This window comes from Taurulus bubalis (genome assembly GCF_910589615.1).
Source record: "Taurulus bubalis genome assembly, chromosome: 18".
NCBI classification, from domain to species: Eukaryota; Metazoa; Chordata; class Actinopteri; order Perciformes; family Cottidae; genus Taurulus; species Taurulus bubalis.
The window spans coordinates 8,059,337-8,083,423 of NC_136606.1; the positions used below are offsets into that span (position 1 = coordinate 8,059,337).

Below are 24,087 nucleotides of genomic sequence, written 5' to 3' on the forward strand. Positions count from 1 at the left end.
AGTTGTGTAATGACTTAAGGAGGAGGGCTGCATAAGTAAGGCAATGGATGGAGATGGGCCACTGCTTCGACACTGTTTAATTAAACCCTTAGAGACTAGCTGTGTCATATGCATTCATTCTGCCACATGAATAATACAAAACACTACAGGCTCATTCAAAATAATCTGGGAAAACTGCTCCTTCCAGGGCTCTGCCCATGTGACAGGAAAATCCAGGGTGTTTTGTCCCTGCTTCAATTCAATTACTGTGCTTTGGAGAGCAGTTGGTACAGAACATTTACTATAGGACAGAGACACTGCCGCTCAGGTGACTTGGCATTGGAAACAAAGAATAAATACAAGTTGATTAAGAGTTGGCAGTGTCGCACAGTGTTTGATGATTATGTGTTTCTCCACTTAATTAACAATATTGTATTGCTGTGTGTGTGTGAGGTATTGTTGATGCTGTAGCCAGGGAGAAATACGATTAAAGCAGTATGCAGTATCCATATATTATTATATTAACAATGACTATGTGTAATCTGAAAGGGGTCGCCAATAGTAAAGAATCAATACAGAATTATCACAAGACTCGTTGAGCCATTTCAGTGTCTTTCAGCAACTTTTCTTGTCCTGTACTCTCCCCGATCAGCACCAAAAAGTACCGTCAAAGTTCGCAACTACCGTAGCTAGATATGTCCCTTCAGAGGTGGTGGAGACCAAAAGGGAGGTAAAATAAGAGTGAATATTGGACTTCAAATGAAAGCTAATGTGGCTGCTGGTTATATACATTTTTGCCAACATATAAGCCAAATCCACTTTATATGGTGACAACTTCCCCAACATCGTTGGTGTGTTTACAGCTTAATGTGCGGTCCCCAAGTGCTGTGGCTTATATTATGTGATCGGCTATGAAGTGTCTGATTTGAGTCTCTTGTTATTTATGCATGGGCAACCAAACTAGAACTCTCTCTCAGGACTAATAAAGTAATCTAAAAGATATGATACTATATGAAACAATGAAAAGTTGATTACCCATGAGGGTACGTATTTCTCGAAGCATTTATTGGTAGGAGTCCATAAAAAAATGAACATTTCTACATTTCAGCTTACAGTAATGTCGAGGGCAAATCAGATGAGAGAAACCTTATTCAGCTTTAGAAATCTTTTTACAAAAACACCCATGGAAGGTTAACATATTGCTGAATCTACTCGGTACAAAGAATCCCACAAAAAAAAGAAAATAACTTCGAGGGCGTAGCTATTTTTCACTCTGTTGGAGTAGTGGGCAAAAGAGTGAACAACCTTGCTTCCAGAGTATTGATTGTCAGCGTTAATGTATGATGAAGGACTGGGCATTTTTGTGTGTAATAAAACTCACTCTTCAATGCTTTCATTCTGCTTTACTCTCACATTCCCGAGGTGTCCCTCTCCCTCCTTGTCGCTATTGAGATAATCCACTAAATATCTTGCCCTTCACTTATTCTCACATGCTACATGGTATTAATGCAGAGATTTCCACGCTCGTCATAAACAAGGCTGCAAGTGTAACTCTCCTTCCACCTGAACTCTTTCAAACACACTTTCTGAAAAAGTGTGCTGTAAAAAGTGGAAAAGTCCAATCATAGGAGATTAATAAAGTTACGATCCATCCACAGGGCCAACCCATAATAAATACAGCAATAGCAAAAGCTTAACGACTAAAAATGTATTCAAGATAAAAACCAAACATTGAAGCGTATTCTCTGCAGGCTACCGCTCGTGAATGCAGGCAGAAGTTACGCTATGCACTGCTGCTGATATACAAGGGGAGACACAGCGCAGCAGTGGGGATGTTGGGCCTCTGATACATAGCAAAGATGGACTTATGCCCCATATGATTGATGGCACTTCTGCCAGCAGATATATGTTTGTGTGTGTGTTTGTTTGAGGGCGTTTAATAAAAGGTACCAAGTCCACCAAATCGAGGGAAGAGTCGAGGAGCCCTTTTCTTTTTGGACTCTGCGTCCTTTAGCCACAGTTTCTTCCTCTTCGTGTCCGTGTGTCCTACAAAATAGAAGAACATTTTCATGAAATATGCAAATATTTAAGATTATTATAGGGACTAATAGATCAGTTATTTATTCAAAATCAAGTTGTGGGTTTCCAGGTTGTGAAAAAACTCTCTGGCTGTTGAGTCACTGAACACAACTTTTTTGCTTTCTTGCTGAGAGGTGATGAGAAGATTGACACTCCTCTCCTGTCTGTCTGCTAAACATGACCCGAGCACCAGCTGCCAATTAGCTGCACCTAACAGGGGGAAAACATGGCTCTGTCCAGGGAAAATCCCAGCACTAAACCTGGTAGGTGGTAGAGTTGTTTAACAACCAAAGAGTAAAAAGGACACTCTAATATCACAAAGTGTGCTTGGCCGGGCACATACATATTACTCTACACGTCAATCAATCTTAAATGCAATCGTTTTAAAAGGAAAATGTGCAACACATCCATATTTTAAGCTAACAAATGTTCATATGTGGTTCACTGTGGTCTAGACGCCCTGAAACCCTTTTCCAAAAGCCCAAAGACCAAATGGCCTTAATGTTAATTTAGGAGCTAAAAAACACAAACAAGTGTGAGGCGAGAGGATTAACATAATAAACACCAGTAGACAAAATGTTGTTCTCGTCAATGATTTGTAACTAATCTATAACACATTAGTAAATTATTAATTAACTATAAATAAAGCCATTAGTCACAGCTTGTAAACACTCTAGAAAGAGTGAATGATTAGACAGTGGAACAGACTTTTTAAGACTCTTACTTTCAGCCGGCTGAAGTAGTTAAAAACACACTCTCCAAGGACCCGTATTTGAGTAGCTTGTGTCATTATCTCAGACAGAGCATTAGGGCCTTTGTTTGCATCCCAGCAGGAAGTATGCACAGTTAAATTAAAGGTTCCCTCCTTAACTAACGAAGCTTCTATTATAAAACCCTCCGTGACCGCGACTGTGTGTTGCAGATAATTGCTCAGCTTTTGTGTGGGACTTTTTGACCCTATGAAGGAAAACAGAGGGCGACCTCTGACCTCTGGTAGTTACTGCACCGCAGAACAGAGCTGCCTAATCAACACCTCGTCCTGGGTGTTTACACCTGCCAATCAAACGCGCCACTCTCCGTCATCGCCCTTTGTGTGGCCACCAGACACAAAAGGAGACAATTAGCTGCGCTTATTAAGACCCTACTCTTTAAAGGAGACCCCGTGTGCTGGTAATTAATCAGCTCTGTGGTGGCGGGTGGGCGTACCTCTCGTTAGTCCCAGGCTCTGTAGGCCGTGTTCCTCCTCTTCCTCCGAGGGGTTCTGGGCAGAGTTCTTCAGGTAGCGCTGGTGCAGCCCGAGGCCGGGTAGTGCAATCTGTCTGCGGCGGCGAAAGTCTTCCTCCAAGGGATCTTCGGCTGCCACGTCTGTGGGTGTGGGCAGAGCAGAGTGGGAATGAATCACACCTAAACCCGTCTGGATGGATGGCCTAAGGTGTTCAAACCAACATATTATATATATATATATATATATATATATATATATATATATATATATATATATATATATATATATATATTAATATTATTATTGTGTTTTTCTTCATCTGTGTATCGTCTTTGGATTTCAGCCTTCTGACATGAGATGTGTGGTGCAAAAAAAAAAGTAATCTGAAAGGAAAACATATTACCTTGTGGTGCCCTTGGCAGTGTGAATACAATCAGACAAGAAAAAACACATATTACAGCAAGTTGAGCACAAGTGGAAAAAAATGAATCGGCCTATTGATGTTACCAACATGAAACAACAAAGATGGTATAAAACAAGAAGTTGAAAGAGTCCCTAAGGCGACATAGAGCCTTCCTTCCTTTCAAACGCCAACCATTTCATTCATATTTCATCTGCCTGACTTTATTGTGATTAGTCATGTAAATAAAATGAGATTTGGTTATTCTTCTCTCTAGGTAATTTACATTTATATTGAATTAGTGGCAGGCAGGGTATAGAGGGTGGGGGGGGGACTTATTATGCTGCGAGATTACAGGCAGATCTCATCGCCATTGTGTTGCGTAATTAAGGCAGTGGAGAGGAGAAGAAAGGGGGCCAGATGCTTGCCGTGCTGAACCTGGTTCCATTTAGAGGACGATCGGCACCAGCATTTAAAAATCCCCTGCGTGGCGCGTGAGAGCCCGGCCTTAAACACATCAGAAGCCATTAGAGACGTGACAGCTTTGTTTGACATATTGCTGTACACCTGTGGGAGAACCTCAACATAAACATATCGTGATTTTATTCATAAATGTACATTTCTACTACAAGGAAAGATGGTGGCTATATTGTAGCACTCAGCTTTATGTGACGCTAGAAGGAGATGGCGTTCTCTCCATGCTGTCTGAAGGAGCTAAAGGGTTTTTAGGCAATCAAGGACGGCTGCATGTGCTCAGGTCTAAACAGAGATAAAGACATCACTAGATTTCACTTCTCTTTGAATAGGCATCGTATTACTGCGGGACCTCCATCATGCCCCGAGTCGATTTCTTTGTCTCAAATGCTTTTTCCATTGTGTCAAGGTCGATATTGGAGTATTCTCGCGATATGCAGTTTATTTTTATGCGGAAAAACAAGTGATTTATGTTCTTTTAGTCCCACACTTCTTTATGTTGGAGTTTTCAAAGCAGCTTTTTAAATTGAATAGACTTTTAGAGACAAGCACCCAGAGGACCCAACAGAAACAGGACAATTGGTGGCTTTACTCTCAAGGCTCTCACAGCTACTGGTTCTCTATCCAGCTTCTGGAAAAACAACTAATCCCAACTTGCATTCAACTGGTGATCCACTCAGCCGGATTAAGCCAACATGCATGTAACTCCAAGCTTGTGCGCTTTGTTCCAAAGGATCAATATTTTGGGCAATTATGGGCCGGGTTACCTAGGTGATAAGATTCCTTCCGCTATCAAGTCACATAATCCATCATCAGTTAATTAATTTCCACAAAGACAATATCAACGTGCACTGATGATAATGAGATCTTTTAATGCTCAAAAAAGGCGTCCTTTTATTTTCTGGATCAAGGACTTAAATTTGAAAAGCAGAGTGAACACGGTTCTGGATGGTCTCATTTGCAGCTATTGTCTCCAGAGTGCCTGTCATTTGTCTCCAGGCTGCACACTGCAGTGCGAGTCTGTAAACGTTGCTTGATACACACCGTCTGGACTGCAATGCAGGAGCGTGTACACATGCACCAACACCCGGGTTAACACCTAAACACACACAAACTCTTTGTGCGACAGACAAAAGCAGCCGGCTGAAGGCTAAAGCCGAAAATAAAGCACTGCTCAGGGGGAGGTTAACCCTACATGACAACTTTAACTGTGGGACCAGGTTATTTTCAACAGTCCACCTTTGCGTGGTTCAAGACATCTGGTGTGGTGCTGATGTGACTGCACTACTGAGATACAGGCCGTGTCCTCGTTCAGACACGGCCCAAGAGAAGCTGGCAGCTTATCTTTGCCATCGTTCATAAAGTGGCCAGCGGCTCCGGTTCCTTCTCGATGCTTCACACTAAGCTGTCAAGAGACGAGGAGTGGGAAGAGGAGAGGGGCGGGGGGGGGTTACACCGGATGCTTCTCTCTGCCGACAGGAAGTCATCTTTCATAACATGAGGAAACTCTGGGACAGGAAATCACAGTATTGTGTGTCATATTGGAATGGATGGATGCAGGAGTAGAGGATACAAGTCTTTATTTCTCACAAGTAATACAGAGCTAATTTGGTAAAATCATAAATAATAAAACTAATACTGTCAATGTTATATAAATAGTGATGAGTAAATCTAAGAAATTAAAGTTTAATCATTAATAATGTAATACAAAGTCATGGTTCTATGAATGTAACAAGCTGCTCCGGTTATCCTACCACTGGTTTCTTCAGTATCCGAGTCCTGTTCATGAAATTTTCATTTGGCCAGATGATGTCATGCTGTCTTTTGTACACAAACAGTGCCCCCTAGTGGCCACAAGAGGGTCCAGCTTTAAATTCAAATGTCTGGTTAATAGCAGGAATTTCACTCTCCCTCAGACATCAGAAAAGCCTAAATAAAATTAAAGTTCTAATGATTTTTACTTAACCGCTACACCTCTTATTTGACATGAACTCTAAGACATGTCTCCTTAAGGAGTGGGACCCCATACATGGACACATGGAGACACATATGATCCTAAAATGATTATCCAGTTAGGAAATAAGAAAAACACACATCTCTCACAGTTTATAGAGATGCACACTAAGGGGTGGAGCTAGTTATTGATGTTGGGCTTAACTCAGTGACGGGCCTTCTCTGCTGGCCTAAACAGAATCACAATTTAACAGATTTTTTTTTTTAAGTTATAGCTATTTTATAGTTCAATTGTTTTTCACAAATTCACTACATGTATTATAATTATTTTTCCCTATTAGCTTATTTTCTCACTACACAGCTCCTGTGTTCCTCTGTTGCCTTCAGCCTGCTGCATGGCGCGGCATGGCCGCTGTTTAATGACCTGGTTAACAGCGCTCATCCAATCACATCACTGTTTCTGTATGGAATCGAGAGCCGATTAAACTATATGAGAAGGCCTTCTAGCATCTGTTTTGCCACAGGGCCCGCGTGACCATTAACGTGCGCTGTGATTGGTCAGTACACACCCTGGAACTTTTTTTGTTTTTAAAGAGAGCGGATGGACTTTGTCTTTAATGAACAGCATCTGGTAAGTTTCCTGCTTTTTGTGTTTTGTCATCTGCGGTGGCGTTGTGTTGATGTGTCTATGGTGCTGTCTATACAGGGTTGAACTGGTTAGGTGGGTCAGTCAGGACGCACAACATCGCGGAGGCGAGGTTGGAGGCGTCCGACCGAGAGGCGCTGCGTAACTGTGCGTTGCTCGGCGGGGGTGTCCGCTGGTGGTTGAGGCTTCGTGGGTCGGTCCACGCTCCCTGTGTGACCTCCCTCCATGCTCGTGGTGGTGCCGTGTGGCGGAGTGGGTGCCTGCTGTCAACACATGGTGGGCTGTATGAACGCGCCGCGTATTGAGCAGCACGCCGTATTGAGTGGGTCGGTCTGTGACAGCAACTCCCGGGACACTTTTTTGTCCGCCCCTGATGTGGACTATATGGCACTGAAGGCCTAGCTTGAAAACGCACGGCCCGCCACTGGCTTAACTCCGGATTGACCAACTCTGCGTGAAAACATCTTACTCATTCTCGTGGTCTTAAATGAAGTAAACCTGAACATACATAAACAATATGCATTATTTCAGATTCAGATTGATTTAAACTATCCGTGAATGTCATCATGTCCATCGAGAATAACGGTCCAATCAGCTTCAAGAATTCATACAAAAAGGACTCTCCTCATAACTAAGGAACAAGCCGAAGAATAATCTTCTTATTTTTTAAGTTGCCTTCAGGATCAAAGTATTGCATCTGTACACACATCTGCACATTGCAGTCAGAAACTGCTAATAGTCTGCATACTTTTAATGCTGCCCTTTTGGAAACAAAGTGGAACCAATAAAGGCCAAAACGGTCAGGTCCATGGAACTTGTCGGCCGACTTCAAGTTTCCCAAATTATGGGAACTGTTGTTCAAAATGCACCAATGTTTTAACTTGTGGTTGTAGTTCTTGCACACCATCCCAGGAACCAGGAGAGGGAGCTATTGCACCAGAAATGCAATCACTGCTACCGCAACACCTATTAAACTGCTCCCCACTGACGACATGAACATCTAATGCGGACGGTATTTGTATCGATCCAAAGATGATCATATTATTAGTGATTAAATTGAGCGGCTTATTGCTAGTCTGTGTGGTAATCCCTGTACACAACACCCATCCTTCATTTACTCATCACATTTACAGAGAGGGGGGGCTATGTAAGCAATAGAGACGGGGACTGGGCTGCAGTGTCACCTAGCAACAGGACTGCACAAGCGCAAACGCCCCTTCAATCAGCACTGATGATAAAGAAATTGAGCAACAAAAATAAGTCAAATAGTAGTAGAAATAGCATTCACGTCTTAAAAAACACAAACATAGTACATTCTTTTATGCTAAATGTCAGAACCTTAAACTAAACCGGTCCTTAATGCTGCAGCTTGACTCATGGCCTCTTCCTGCTCCTCAGTTTCTCTCACTCCAGACTTGTCTCTCACAAAAATATGCAGTGAGGCTTGTGTAAATAAACTAGCCCCAAGCACATTCCTCAACACACACACACACACACACACACACACACACACACACACACACACACACACACACACACACACACACACACACACACACACACACACACACACACACACACACACACACACACACACACACACACACACACAGTGACCTCTGAGCCGACTGCAATCATACCACTAAATCTAACTCTGAATCTGAGCCCATCAGGCCGTGTATCTAAAAGATAGCAGACCTGCGTTTTTATTGTCTCTGAATGAGTCAAAATGTAAACAGTGATGGGAGTTTCTCAGCTAGGAGATGACTTCTTGTGTAGCTCAACAATTAGTTAACTTTTGAGTCCCTAGTTTGGCTCAATGTCTCTGCAGAGCTCAGGTTGGGTTTGAGGGCGAATTCAAAAGGAGGTGTACCATCAGCACTTTTACAAACCGCCCATAAAAATGTCCTGATGGGAGGAGCGAAGACAGAGATAAAGAAACATGAAGAAGAGCACATGAATCCTGTCGTTACCGTCTCATCTGGGAAGTAAAAGGTAACGCATACCTACCGCACATTAAAGAAAAAAATACACCTCAGGGTTCGAGGATGATGTGTTTATGTTGAAAACAAAGTAAATTTTCCCCATGATTTATTATTTTATTAAATGATGAAAAGGATTATTTCAGTGAAAGCACACACAGTGTAATCTGTGGCCAAGCCCTAATGTGAGTCACCAGGCATTAGTAGGTTAAAATAGTCCACACCGTGAGCTGTATGGGTGAGTGTACCACAAGAAGCAGCCGCGGTGGTTTCCTTTATTGCGGTTGTGTGAAGCAGGTTTGAAATGTGATCAGGCACAAGCACACACACATCTCATAGTATACATCCAGGAAGAGTGAGATGGTAAGAAGCCACTCAAGCCAAAAGGAAACATGACAAAGACACCAGGTGACTGCAGCAGACTTTCCACGAACTGAAGTTTATTGATCAAACCTGAACTCTTTATTTTGGTTTCTCTTTTTACAAAGAATGAAAATTCCCCTGTCTGTCCGGTAACAGTGTAAGGTATTGTGCGGTCTACGTTCATAGTTCGAGTGGCTGAATTTGTTACAGTGAAACTACAAAAAGCAGCCTCCTGGACTCAGCAATCATGCAAAAACAAATCCAACAAACATACTGTGGTATTTCCAAATACACAAACAAATGTTAAAGTAAGAAAAATTTGTGTTATTCCAATTAAGTTATTAATGATGTATGTCATTCATAGTACACACGCGTGAACATGGTAACAGCTAACATGTTAGCAGGGTGAAGTTCAAGTTAAAGACATTAGGGTGAAGTGGGTAAGCTTTGATCATTCACTTGTTAAATTGGTCAATTGAAAAGAGCAAAAATGACATGCTTAAATCCAATTGTACAGCATCTTGTTTTCCAGCGACAAAAACAACTTTCACCGCAAAGGAACAAAATAAAATATATATATATATATATAAAGCATGTCCCCGAGCGTTGTGCTTCTGGCAGAAATAAAAATAAAAAAAAAGTACAATTTAAATGTTGTAGTAAACAAAAACCCCCAAAAGATGGTCCCCCCCATAATAATGGAATAAATACAAATGTACAAATACTATGACATCTCTCTCACCTCCCTTGCGGCTGAGCTAAAATGAGAAAAATTGTTCTTCTGGAATGAGATGCAGGAGGAGAGAGAGAGGAGAGACCAACTGTTGGTACCAAACATAGTCACTGGGCGACTTTTATCCAAGTGTAAAACCTGTTGGTCAAGTGTTGTGGCGAGATAATTACTTGTTATCCAGTCTTAGGAGCTGCTCCTTACCATTAACTGTTAGGGACTTTATCTGACCATCCTCCTCCACTTCTACCCGCTCCTGGCCGTTCTCCACAATCCTGGAGAAAACACGAAAAGCAGACATCAGAAAGTCAGACTGGCAAGGAGGTCTGAAGGATATTTGGGAGATATGCCTTTCTTCCCGAGGGTTAGACGAGAAGATGTCAAACTACTCTTTTAAAAATGCTGGGCTCTTAATTACCGTTTTGTAGTAATCTTTCTGCCATTGATAAACTTGGTGGAGGTCGACACAGATTTGAAGTTACCCATTCCTCCTCCCATTCCGCCTCCCATTCCTCCTCCTCCGCCAAAAGATGAAGAAGAGAAGGAAGTGAATCCTCCTCCACCCATGTCTCCAAATGGGCTATAACCTGTAAAAAAAAAAAAAGCACCCTTTCAGTAAAAATTTGAAAAGCATCATGAATTCATAATGTGGAGTCGTTTGTTGGGATGTATGGACCTGAATTGAACCCTGAGAGGGCGGGCCCAAACGCTGGGAAACTCCCGAAACCATAGAGCGACCCCCCCATCCTGCCTCGGCTCGCGCCCCTCTGGCGACTGTGACTGCCTCCGAAGAAATTGTCAAAGGTGTCATCAGCTGTCGGGGGAAACATAGAAGAAATGACTGAGAAATTAAGAAGGGGGGATGGGGAGGGGGGGGGGGGGGCTAGGGTTAAAGACTTTCAGCTCATTTTGTATTACAAAATCATGGTAGTTTGTGCTTTTTTTCCCCTTCAGTTTAAAAAAAAACATGAAATCTGAATGGATTTTTTTTAACACTGATGTATACACTTTGTAGTTGATATAATGTGTTGCCTTACACATCCAGCAGATATCAATGTAAAATACAAAATACACAGCCGCTTTCATCCAAATCTGTGTGTTTGTCCCTACCAGTGACCCCTTTCACTTTACAGCTATTTGATCTGTTGTTAATAGAGACATATTGATTAGAGCAGCTTTGAGGCACAGCTTCTAAAAGTGGTGGATTTAGCAGCATGAGTTTGTAATTTCTGGAACAATCTTAACCGTCAAAGTGCCCACCACTAATTCTCATCCTGAAGCCCTGTGGACATGCTACTAATTGCATGCTGCCAATCTGGGTCGTCCCAGCAGGCTAAGGCTGGCGCACTGGCACCGTTTGCTGAAAGAAGACTCCGCCTTCAACCTTGAATGTACCGAAGCAGCAACAATAAAGCTTTTCGTGTTCCCTTTGAAAGAAAGCTTTAAATAAAAGTATCCCCTGACCCCTGTTGTAACTGCACTACCGTCCATTTACCTCGAAGAAGACACTAGAGGAGACAGCTCAGTCAGTAAGACGGCAGAGAGAGAGGAGGGAAGAGAGAGGCTGACAAATGCTGCGTACACATACTGTAAGAATTCCTGTTTATTGCTGTTGTACATCATTAGTGTACACAAAGAGATAAAGGTCAAGGCCTTCTCGCTCTCACGTATGTGCTCTGACAGAAGAAGAAAAACAGTGGGAGAGGAATGTGCCACACCTTTACAACATGGCACAGGATGTACAAGCAGCGCATACATTGAAATAATAGTGTCAATAGGTTACAAAGAAGATAGATTTCTTTGCCTATGTCCAAAAAAACGTCTGTTAATATCTCCTTCACCTCACTACTTCCTTCACATGTTCATTTGAGAATGGTCGTTCTTGGCACATCATCGTGTGAATCTGTATTTGTGTGTGTCACTCACACACACACACACACACACACACACAAATGACAGATCTACAAGACCAGCTGCTGCTCACTGAGACGAGGTGCTGGACAGAGAGAACTGGATGGGATTTTTTTTTTTTAACTTTCTTTTTTTCCCCCTCACGGCTGCCATCTTAAGGAAAGTCAAACCAAAAAGTTTCTTTATATAGATCTATCCAAGGAAAATCACTAAATATAGAGGTGAAATAAACTTGACAGGATGGATGTTTGGACATATCCTGTTGCATGCCAATTAAGCATAATAAAGCTTGTGCCCAGTCAAAATAGAACTTGAACTTTACTCTCTCCAGTATACAAGGACCACTTTAAAAAAGCCAAACCCTGATGCAATGTGAACAGAGAGTAAACAGCAACAGCTGAGCTCCACCACTCCATCGTATTGATGCTAATAAATACATTAAAAACATGTTGCCAGTTTAAATAAAACACTCAAATACAAATTACTTGACTTTCCCTACAAGCTCTAACTCAGCACCCCATCCCCCACCCCCTTTTTTAAAGCACATTTTCAAGAACTCACATATTAGATTACAGTTCTTTCAATAACTTTATGTTCTTCACCCACGCTCGAGTGCTCGCATTGCACGAGCTACATGTGCTCCGACACATGGAGACACACAGCGTTATTACATCTGCTTTTGTTTTAATACGGAAGCTATTTTTGAAAGCATTCCAGTTGAGTGATGTAGACGTTCAAATCCATCCTCCGCCTGCGTCTGAACTCCATATTTAGAGCTACACAGGGTGAACTACGCATGCCTCCCAATCAGCCTTTTGCTGAACCCAGACAACCCAGGCCAGACTTTAAACTCCTATAACGACATTATACAACGACTGACACCTCTGATACAATCAGCAGTCCGGCACTACGAGAAGCCGTCATTGTACCACACGAGCAGCCACTAGTCAACAGAATATTACCTCAGCCAGCAGCGTACTAGGGTATTGGAAAAAAAACACCTAAAAAGCTACCATCATTTTGCACGTCAGGGGAAAATGCTCAGAGAATTGGTGGACGAAAGAAATAAAAGATATCTGTTGAGTTTTAAAACAAATCACAAAGAAGTGGCTGCAAAAACACAAACTGTCAAAATGGTTAGAAATAAGAGAATAAATTCAATATTGAGCCAAAAACATACAAACTAAGATGTAAGGCTACTACGAACGGTTATTTTTTACTATAAATTAATCATAGTCAATTACATTCTCGTTGTTTAACCTCAAAAAGTGAGAAACAAAGAAGAAAAAAAAGAAAAAAAACACAGCCTGTGGTAACATTGTATCAAGTAACAGTCAAAAAGTCAGTTTGCTGTAGTGAAGATTACTAAATCCTCTCAACTCGAATGCTTGGCAATTTTGAGTATAAATAACTAATAACTAATAAAATGAGTTGCCCTGGACTGACTGATGAATTGTTTCAGCTATGCTCAGATGATCTTTGTAATGAAATGGCTAGTCTAGTCTATGGGAAATGAAAATGTAAATCCAACCACCCTAAACTAAGCTTGCTCTGTATATTTATAGCTGTAAATTCAGACGCCTTTATGCGTTTAATCTATTTATATGACGGTTATTTTCTTTTGCTTTCATGGAGCTCGTTTCCCGATCGGAAAGACTATTTTCTAAAAGAGAAGCCGGAGTAAATTAAGAGGTCTAAACCTCGGCTCACAGAGATGAAGGCTACGTAATGAAGGGTCAACATCCAGCAGACGCTCCGTGTTGGCCAACATGTGACATTTAGTGGTAGACGAAAACACTGCTTTGAGTATTGGAGATGCACATTGCAGTGCTGTGGGGGATTAGCACACGGCTTTACAGAACATTTCCTTGGTCCAATGCTCCATCTTTCACCTTTCTACACAGCAGGGGCTGCCAGCTATTTTTTTTTATGTATTTCTTTTAATGTCTTTTTATTTCTTGCTGCCACTGTGACAAACTAATTCCCCCTTGGGGATGAATAAAGTATACATCTATCTATCTATCTATCTATCTATCTATCTATCTATCTAACAGCCAAACTAATGAAAAATACAAACAATTCAGACTGACTGGATGTCTCTCTTGAGCCGTCTCAGGTCATCCGTGTATATTTTTGACCAGATAAAATGATGCAGCCAAAAATACCCTTTGCCTACTCTGCACTCTTATGACTTTCCAGTCGCTCTTTCTTCCTCCTCTTTGAATACATGAAATCCCATCATTTCCCCTTGCCAGAATCAAAGGAGACCTACCAAAGAAATCTGCAAATGGATCTCTGCCGCCAAAGAATTCCCTGAAAACGTCATCGGGATTACGGAATGTGAAGCCGCCGCCGCCGAAGTGATCGTAATGGCCCCCTGTAAAACATAAAACAGTGAAGGCTCATAAAATACACAATGAATTTATCAGAAGCAGGATTAGAGCTGCCCCTATCATTACAAGTCATAAGAAATACCAACGCAACAGCGAGCGGTTTGTACTTTGAATGAATAACTGATACATGTTGATGGTTAAATAACTCTCAGAATAGTGCAGGAACCAGGCCACTAAAAAAAAAAAACATCAAGTCTACATAGACTCAAAATCAAAGCGTATATTTAATCCTCATCAGATTTCTCCACTTCCAAATTGACGACTGAAATCTTTTCATCTCTGTGGCACTGAAATTGATATTCTGTTATTGCAAACGTCGTCTCCTGTCGTCTCCTTACCTCCTCCTCCTCCTCCTGCTGAAAGACCTTCTTTGCCGTATCTGTCGTAAGTATTCCTCTTGCTTTCTGGTGTGGGAAGAGAAGGACTTTTCATAAAAACATTCCCATCCCGTTTTATTTTAAACTTCAGTTGGGTCACAAAGTTAGCATCAAATGAACTACCCCATTCAACTAGAATTACCGCCTCATGGCTATATGCCTCCGCCAACATCCATGTCTGTCAAAAACGACGTCATGTCATCATTTGACCCTCGTAGACGTTTGTGTGAAATTGTCATTGTGTCACAATGACCTTGACCGTTGTCCTTTGCCCACCAAATTCTCATCTTGCATCCTTGAGTCCAGGTGGATGTTTGGTGCAAAGATCACGAGAATGGACCGGAGAACATAATGCCTCTGATGTGGAGGCATAAAATCATTTCCAAATGACATCCAACTATTTTATGCATTTCATTTATCTTATAATATCTAAACTTATATATTTATTGGAGTCTTGTTGTAAAATCAGTAATGTCTTGTTGCTGCTGAACTGACTGAGTCGCCAACTTAATTTTTACGATGTCAATAAACATCCTTATCCATCAGTTTGATCATCTGCATGTGGGTTCTTTGCATCGAGTATTGTGTACAAAGAGTGCAAAGCTGCCCTTCAGCGGTCAGAAAAGCCGTAACTATCAGTGTCTGAACACATTTACAGGCCAACTGATAACTGTTTATGACATCATATGACAAACAGAAAGTAAAAATGAACCACGTCAATTAAACTCTGGACCACAGACACTAATTCCAGCATAAACAAACCTGACATTGCACTGCAACAACACCTGCTTCTTGTTACTGAACTACATACTGTGTTCGAAAATCTACATTTGAATATTTACAACAGTCTCGTAATTAACTTAACAGGATCATGAATACATTTATCTGCTTTACACATTTGATGCATGATCCATTTTACACTTTTTTGTTGCCTACCTAGAATTAATAATTATAATGATCAAAAACTTTAAAGTAGTGCAAGTTGGAATGAGATACCTGGTCAAATTAAAAGCTTTCTTTACATATTCTATGACCCCATAAAGGTATTTTAGGTGTGTTCTACGATTGATAACTTTGTGATCATACTGGTAATAGACTGTATAAGAAGGGTAATAGGAGCAACATTTTTACACCAACATCCTGCTTTAGTAAGCAGACATGGAACTCCAAACTCACTTTTCTCCAACAGCAGATATGACAACAAATGTCAACTTTATAATTTGAGGTGCTAATGAATCAAGATGTCCGTTTAGACAGTCAGAGAAACATCAGTCATCAGGTTCATATGTTTCCCCTTAACATGGCTACATGATATACTTTCTCCCTCTACAGAAACAAACCTTACCATCTGAAAGCACTTCATATGCCTCTGACAGCTCTTTGAACCTTTTCTCCGCTTCCTCCTTGTGGTCTGGGTTCTTGTCTGGATGCCACTTCAACGCCAATTTTCTGTAACTGAGGCACAAACGGCAGACAGTTAAATTACTGACATTTACATCAACACGTGGATAAACACACCATGTACTGTATGTCACATACTGTAGATATTCCAAGAAGAGAGAGTCAGTTCCTAATAATGGGATGTGGAATATGTGTATGCATGTATAACGGACATCCCCCCTATCAGAAACACATATCCACATTCAAGTCTTTTTTTAGGGTGGCAACCATGCCTACAGCAAACACACAGACTCCCCCGTATGCGCACACACATCCCAAATACATACATGCACACACACTGGCCCCCAGCCAAACCCAGTTCAAGCAGAAACAACAAAGGCAGCCTGCACTCCACTGACGTGAGGCTCGCACAGCGGCTTACGCTGCATCAGCTGTTTGTTTCTAAGCCCAGCAGCAGCACCGGCACAGAGCGGACACACTGATGACGTGGACAAGACTCCGGACGGGAAAAAGGGATGCACACAATCCAGGGATTGACTCCCTTATGGGTCCTTTTTGTAGTCCACGTCTTTGTTGTAATCTGTGACATCTAAAGCCTGCATGTCAATAGGCAGCCGGGCAGACCAAGTTGAACAATGTGGTGTCGGTCTTTGTAAGTCAGAAGCCTGTATGTTCACTAGTAAAAGAGACAGCAGACATTCTCTTGCTCTGAAAGCAGTGTTACTGGGTGGTCATTTCCATTTTCATGTCGACCAATTTAAAATTCACTCGTTGCGTGTGCTGATTTCGGGCGCTCGGCGGGCAGACATGTCGCTTCACCAGACACATCTCTAAATGCACAGTAGGGCGCAGATACCAGAGAGTCGTGTTGTAACATCTGACAGTAAGTCAATCGTCGATCATCCCGTCAATCGATGAAATGAGGTCGCTCACTGCGATCGTTTTTTTCCCCAGGCACCTCCGTATTAGTTAGTGGGATAAAACAAAGCTTTCAAAAACGTTTCCCAATTTGCAATTAGAAGTTGACAACATGAACACTATTCAAATAATTACGATAAGTCCAATATGACATCAACAAGGCACTGGGCACAGCGGGTGATTTGAGCTGAATGAAAAGCTGAAATTCAAGATGATTCATCCTGAGGTGGACATGAACGGCGGTACCAAATTCCATGACAATCCATCCAATAGTTGTCGAGACATTTCACTTAAAACCAATGAAGTCAACCTGCTGGTGGCGCTAGAGGAAATGTCAGAGGATTACCAATTTAATCTGGTTGTCTTCTGGGCACCATGAATTTCTGAACCAAATTTCATGGCGATCAATCCAAGAGTTGTGGATGTATTGTATTCAGTCTGGAGAGAAGTGGTGGAGTGACATTGCTGTCCCCTAGAACCAAATTCTGCAATCAGAGACCCAGGGGAGAGAGCCGAGGTCACAATCTGAAGATATGACTTATTGATTGGTGTCAGTGGAGATAACGTTTGACTTTATGCACTCAATTATTGCCGACCAGAGATAGCATGGCACTCAGCGTTCGCTATCTTTCTATGCTTGGCAAATTGGATGCACCGGTTGATTTGATGTCCAATAGCTTCATCCTTTCTCACATGCTTTTATGCCACCTATTGATTTGCTGCATTACCGAAAATAACTGGAGCGCGTGGCTAATTTCAAAACAGGCGTATTTAACATTTCAATTAAATTAATAGGAAACCCTTCACTTGTCAAAACAAAAAAGGTGTTTGTGGAGGTGTGATTAACAGAAACTGTTGAGTGGGCCTTCTGCGTGTGCTGGGTGAGTGTAGGGGGAAGGTATTTGACAGCGGCAAGGTTACAGGAAGAAGAGTGGAAACTTTCTGCATTGCAGCCTCTCTGCTCTCTCTCCTTGTGTCAGTTTATACAGCTAGAGGGGGCTATAATTAACCTATTACACCATTCAGAGTGGGCCACATTTACCAACAATACTGGGGGAAAATGGAGCAGAAAAATACTCAGGGGCACTTACGCTTTTTTGATGTCGTCTTGAGATGCATTTTTCTGGACTCCTAATGTCTGGTAGTATTCCAGCATGGCGCCGTCTGTGCGGGTTTCTATTTCCTGTCCTATGAGAGTGTCCTCTTTGTGGCGGCCTCTGTGGAAAGACAGTTAAGTTCTGTTAAGACATGTTTGCTTGGACAGATAAAGCCCAACAAACTGAGACTGAGCGTGGCCATGTGTGACGGGCGAGATATCTCCCTTCCAGACATGAGGGGTCAATTTGTAAAAGGGGCGGGAGGGGGCAACGGCATTAAACAGGGTGGCAATACCCAACAATGTAATCAACTCCACTGAAATAGAGCTGCAGAGAGGAGGACAGGTTAGCTAATACAAGCCCAGAAAAATTACATAATAATCAGGTGATCATCCCTCACCCTCAGGCTGTAGGAGAGAAAATGTGAATCAATGTTTTGGATATAGCAATAAAGAACTTCTTCTTCTTTCTTAATACATGACCTAATGTTGAAGTTATGAAGCTCAGCCTCTAAAAGACAAGACAGAACACGTCTAATGAAGAAATGTCAGAAGATAGTCAGGTCTTCTTCTTTTAGGCCCAGATTTCCAATTTATTGGTAATTCTACAACACAGAGAGAGTAACCTGCACCAATACATCGTCATCAAAGTCGCTCGCTCACATTCTCTTCTGCTCTTTGTACATAGTTGGCTCGGAATATGATAACAATTGCTGCCAACGTACGGAGGAGTTCTTGATCTCGAGGTGGATACGAAAATATATCAGACTACTCGAAGTAACAGATATTTGACCCTCGTGTAAAACATTTCTGCAGAATTCCCTCTCTAATGTAGAAAGAGGCCACAGAGACGAAGATGATAAGGATCACCTGACCGATACAGTTGCCAAAATGTCAGCGGCTACCTAAACCGCCCCCGATAACGTAAGCTGCAATCACTCGGATGCCCAGCCAGCCAGCTCTCGACTTAGCGTCACACCCGACGCGAGGGAGCACATTATCAGCAGACTAGTTTGTGGGGATACAAATATGCTTTTAGCTTTCTTTCTCTTTTTTTTTTAAGTATTCACCAATTGGATAATATCAAGAGATGCTAGTTACGTTAGCGGTTTTCTCCTGCCCGGTATTGTATCTGGAGGAGTTTACAGAACAGCAACCCCACATTATCCTTCTTGTAACCATCACATGAATCACTAAGACCCCTTTTATGGGCTTGACCATCTGTGTCAACCTATGGTCAGTCACGGTGCAGTCGTCCCACTATAATTGTACAAGACATTGGGCCAAAAATAACGCCAAATAGAGAGGCAAAGTATCCCATTCCAGTTGACCACCAAGGGACCGTATTTCAAGAAAAAAATATGCGTGGTAGTTAACAGTGAGACGAGAGATGTAGTTCACTGAGGGGTTTCACACACAACTAAATGTTCCTTCAACAAACTGACATTGTATTGACTTGAGAAAAATGACATGTGTTATTCATGCTCCAACAGAATTAAACAAATTCTCTCTCACACATGAGGAGCAGGTTTTTATAATCGTTTGTTAATGACATTTTTTGTTGTAGGTGGGACTTAAAACAGAGCATGTCAAATATTTCTGGCAACGCCTATCCAAGCGAGGCAGGCTCTGGTTTTCAAGTTCTTCTGCCAGATCTGTTTCTTCTCCCAGAATAAAGCTACATAGATTCACAGTTTGTGTGTTTTTGCCTGCAAAATCATATTTCACTTAACTTAACAAAAAGGCCACAAACCTGGTAAATCAAAGCCAAAGTTGCACACACACTTAAATATACATGCTGGGCTTCCATCCACACCCAAATAAAATAATCCAACAACTCGGCACGTATTTGTCAAAAATCATGCAACATATTGCAACAGTCCGACTAAAACAATGAGGACAAATGCCAAGAAAAACCACAATCGACCATTGATCATCCGGAGATATCTGCGCTATCGCACTAAAAATGGTAAACAAACCAGTGAGGACCACTTGCACAGGGAGTCCACTGTGTCCTGTTTGTTTGCTATTTATAACCTGTGGCCTTTGCAGCTAGATTGTGTTTGTGTGTGTTGTGAGCGTGTGGGGGGTTGAGGGCGCTGGCACATGGCAGTGCCAGTAAGGGACTCCTGGTTGAGACATGGCACAGGCACTTTACTCCTCTCTTTCACAACTCCAACTCCCCCTCTGACACTTTCTTTTTCTGTTGAATCCCCGCGTTTACCGATTTAAAACCCATCTAATCCTAACTGTTAGAATTAACTCCTTTCCATCTCCACAGCCTAGTGTAGACCACAATCTAAAAATGAAGAGTTATGACCCAGAAAGTAATTGTTTTCCTCCGGGTTTTCCTCTAAAAACAGACTGAATGTCCTGACTCGTCATATTAAATGGATGTTCTTTTCTCCCCCTCACTTCAGCCATTACTGGCCCACTCACCTGCCACCAGTTCCCCTGCAGCAGTGGGGAGTTAATGGACACTAGTGCCCGCTAGAGATGTGGTTACTCACGGTTCTGTGGAGTGTGAGTATCCATGCATGTACGTGCAGATTAATGCCTTGTGGTAGCATTACAGCTGCTAACCCAGATCTGATGGATCCCTGCTCCATTCCTGTGAATTATGCCTCAGCGTGAGCAACAGATGTGGGTCACTCTATCCCATAGTGACTCAGGGAACCAGAGGGGGTGCTTATAAAACTTAATCAGATCACAGCAGAAGCGGTCCATTATTATGTTATTTCTTAATGAAAAAAACTCTAGAAGGAGGCAAATTAATAATAAAGTTAAGGCCTTTTAAAAATTCTGGCTAATTAGAGGGTAATCAAAGATAAACAGATGGAAAAGCAGTGTTTGCCTATTTTTCCATTAATTTGGCAATGCTTTTGTACTGTGCAGGAATCCCTGATCAGTCCATAACCAAATGATTGTATTATTGTTTTTGCTGGATATTGACTTGTGGGGAAAAGCTGTTCCATTGACATTTAGAGATTTTATCATTAAAGTACATTTTAAAAGGCAGTTACAGTAATTATCAATCACTGTAATGGTTGTTTACAAGGGCCTTTGTCTGTTGTAGTTTAAGAGCTGGTGGAATTAAAACCCTCAGCTCAAAGTATCATTTGGAGCTCACAGTGAAGGTAAGAGAAAGCATGACAGGGTTAGGGTTAGGGTAACTTGTGAGGATCTCAAACCCACAACCTTCTCTTTGTGGTGTATGAGGACGACGGCCCTCAGGACTTTCAGACGGGACTACATCCCCCAGCTGGCTTTGAAAAGAAGTAGTATCTCTATTTGAAGTTCAGTATTTAGAGGCTGTCCAAACCTCCCTGTCACAATAAATTTGAACTGACACCACATGTATCATACAAAACGATATTCCCTGAGCAAAATGTCTTATACTGTTGAAGAGATGTGATGTTTCTTAATGCAGAGCTATCCAGCAGCTATCAAGTCTTTATCCAAGATGCTTTATTGATTTGAACGAGGTTCAAGTGTGCCTGGCTGAATTACACAAGAGAAAATTAAGAAATGTATAATTAAAACCAATATTGGATCAGACTCAGTAACCAGAAACTCAATATAATAGGATACAGATCAGGATTGGAGGCCAACGACATTTCCATAACAGTGACGACCATCATCATGTCAAAGGGCACATCACTGCTGTAAATGTTTTTACAATGTCCGTCTGCACCGCAACTCCATAGTTAATTACTGGAAAAGAAACTCTAGGTTTAATCTCTTGATTAAAATCTCTGATTAGACTTCAGTATTTCGGTTTCTGTTTTGTCATACCGTTACAAATCTGTCACTGGGTCCAAAGTCGCCCCTCACTGTGATTGCAATCAACAAAAAGGCAGCTGGAGCCGGTCCCTCAGTGTCCAAGAACTCTCTCACACCACTACAAATCTGGCATTAACAAGATAAGAGCAACGGACAAAACAAGCTGTGTGCATCCAGAAAAAACAACCCCTCACACAAATCACAGCGGACAGAACAGAGACACATGGCAGCTAAACCAGCACACTAACAAGCATGTACCTTACTTGAAAAGATTCATAGCGAGGAGTGGAGTGTTTGTGATTGAAGAAGATACAGTGTGCACATGATCAGCAGCTCATCAGTTTTCCCTTCACTTTTTCTATCAGTGGAAACATTTTCTAAGAGGTTATCATCACACAAACAGCAGTGAGCATTGTCCTCTTAGACAGGGAATTCATTCACAGATTTCAATGTGTGAGAAATCAGGAAGGAAACCTGTTAGAATTGATCTGCTCCAGGCACCAACTGGAAGTCATTAACCACCGTAGTTTAGCACTATTCTGCTTTACCCGTTCTTCATAAAGAGGGGCTCACAAAAGTCGAACCGGACTACATTATTTGTCAAAAGTGGTCAAACTTGTCAACAAAAAAGCATCTTTGTCACTTAAAGATACTTCAAATTATAAAATGACTGCATTACAAACAATTTTTTAAGTGACAACATTTGTATAGAAGTATTTACATAGTAGTAATATATTTCCCGGCAAAAGGTGTAATGCCAATAACACGTGCTGTATGATATAATCTAATACCTCTTAAAAGGTTTCACTTAATCTTTTTATTTATGCATTACTTTTTACTACTTTTCCTGTTTTCATTACACTGAATTGTTAAATCTAATTATCTAATAGATAATAAAATCAAAATTACTAATGTTTCAGTCAGTTTCCAGAAGTTTGCATATTCTTCAAATTCAAAGCTACCATCAACAGGCAAATCAGACACCACTGTGTGGGAAACACCATCAGGCTAAAAGAAAGACTCTCAGCCGAATGACAGGTTTTGAGATGTATTGACTGAAAGCATGAGGATATTAACAGAATACCAAATACGTTGCATAACATGTGAAAACACCTCTAAAAATAGTCGGAACTTTAATATTAGACTGGTAACGTTAGTCTCGCATTGCCAGACCTTCTTCCCCAAGTAGCTATAACGTAACGTTTGAACCGACTGGAGACGGAAAGACAGCCCTATCTTTATATATTATCCTTTCCAGCAGATGCACACGTTCTCATAATTATCACAATGCGCGTTTTCTGTTGCTGAGTTATCACATGTTTGGGTTTGTATGGCTAAAGCCGAGGAAAGCAGCGAGCTGCACTCATTTGTTATGTTTTAGGCGACCTTAACTTAACATGAGCGGGCTTTTCTCCAGTCTGTCCTCAAACTGACAACTGCAACCGTGTTATAATAATGACTGTCACATGTGTATATATATTGCTATATGTATATATAATTCATGATGCCGACGATAGCGGAAGGACATCAGGTTGCGACACCACAGCATCCCCACATGTAGCGTTACGTGTAGCGTTACTTGGTCTCTGCGACAGGAGACGGGGACGTTACGCATATCTCAGCAAAGTCGAGCCGCCTCGACGCACAACTTACACCGCTTACATCTCTCGAAGAAAGGCTTACCTGTTTAAAAAGGACGTGTCTGCTCAGGGGGGGCCTCTCTTTTGTCGCTATTCCCCTCGTCTTCTCCGGAGTACGGCTCCGTAACTGCAGCCGCTGGTTGCTGGTGGTGTAGCGGCAGGAACTGTTATCGACTAGCCCACTATGGTACTGCTGCTTTCAAGTGCTGTCGGATATCGGAATTGCCACATGGATGCACAAAGTCTGATCCGACGGCTTATCGATATTGCAGTTTGATTACATGCCAATATAATTCAGGGGGTGAGGGGGTGGTGGTTCAACTCCTGACTGTTTAGGGTCTTAAGTGGTTGCTTTCCTGCTACCAGTGTCTGTATGAATGAGTGAATGAGAGGCACATTGTAAATACAAGTGTTTCAAGTGAAGAACAAGCCACATGTTCAAAACTGTGAAGCTCACTTGGGAGATACTGTAAGTCATGTACAATTACCAATGAGAACTAAAGTGGAAACGAAGTGAGAAAAAAAACATACAACCGCATTGCTTAAATATCTAACTAACCGCATTAGTATAACACTATTACAGCACCAGTGAAGACCAAGCATCCGGAAAAATCTGTAACTCTAATGTTGCAAATCAAGTATTCTAGAACTCCAGTGTTGAAAATCAAGTATTCTAGAACTCCAGTGTTGAAAATCAAGTATTCTAGAACTCCAGTGTTGAAAATCAAGTATTTTAG

At 41.7% G+C, this 24,087-nt stretch overlaps 1 protein-coding gene across 1 annotated transcript; it reads right to left on the reverse strand.

Moving 5' to 3' along the window:
* Window positions 1-1,022: 1,022 nt before the first annotated feature.
* Window positions 1,023-23,481, reverse strand: dnajb6b (DnaJ heat shock protein family (Hsp40) member B6b). The gene is made up of 10 exons (XM_079234056.1): window positions 23,394-23,481; window positions 17,923-18,048; window positions 15,858-15,967; window positions 14,474-14,539; window positions 14,015-14,119; window positions 10,508-10,645; window positions 10,250-10,418; window positions 10,036-10,106; window positions 3,265-3,423; window positions 1,023-2,025 (listed from the first exon to the last, which is right to left on the reverse strand). Exons 2-10 carry the CDS (start codon window positions 17,985-17,987, stop codon window positions 1,916-1,918), a joined length of 993 nt encoding a protein of 330 aa, XP_079090182.1. The 5' UTR covers window positions 17,988-18,048; window positions 23,394-23,481; the 3' UTR covers window positions 1,023-1,915.
* Window positions 23,482-24,087: the final 606 nt, after the last annotated feature.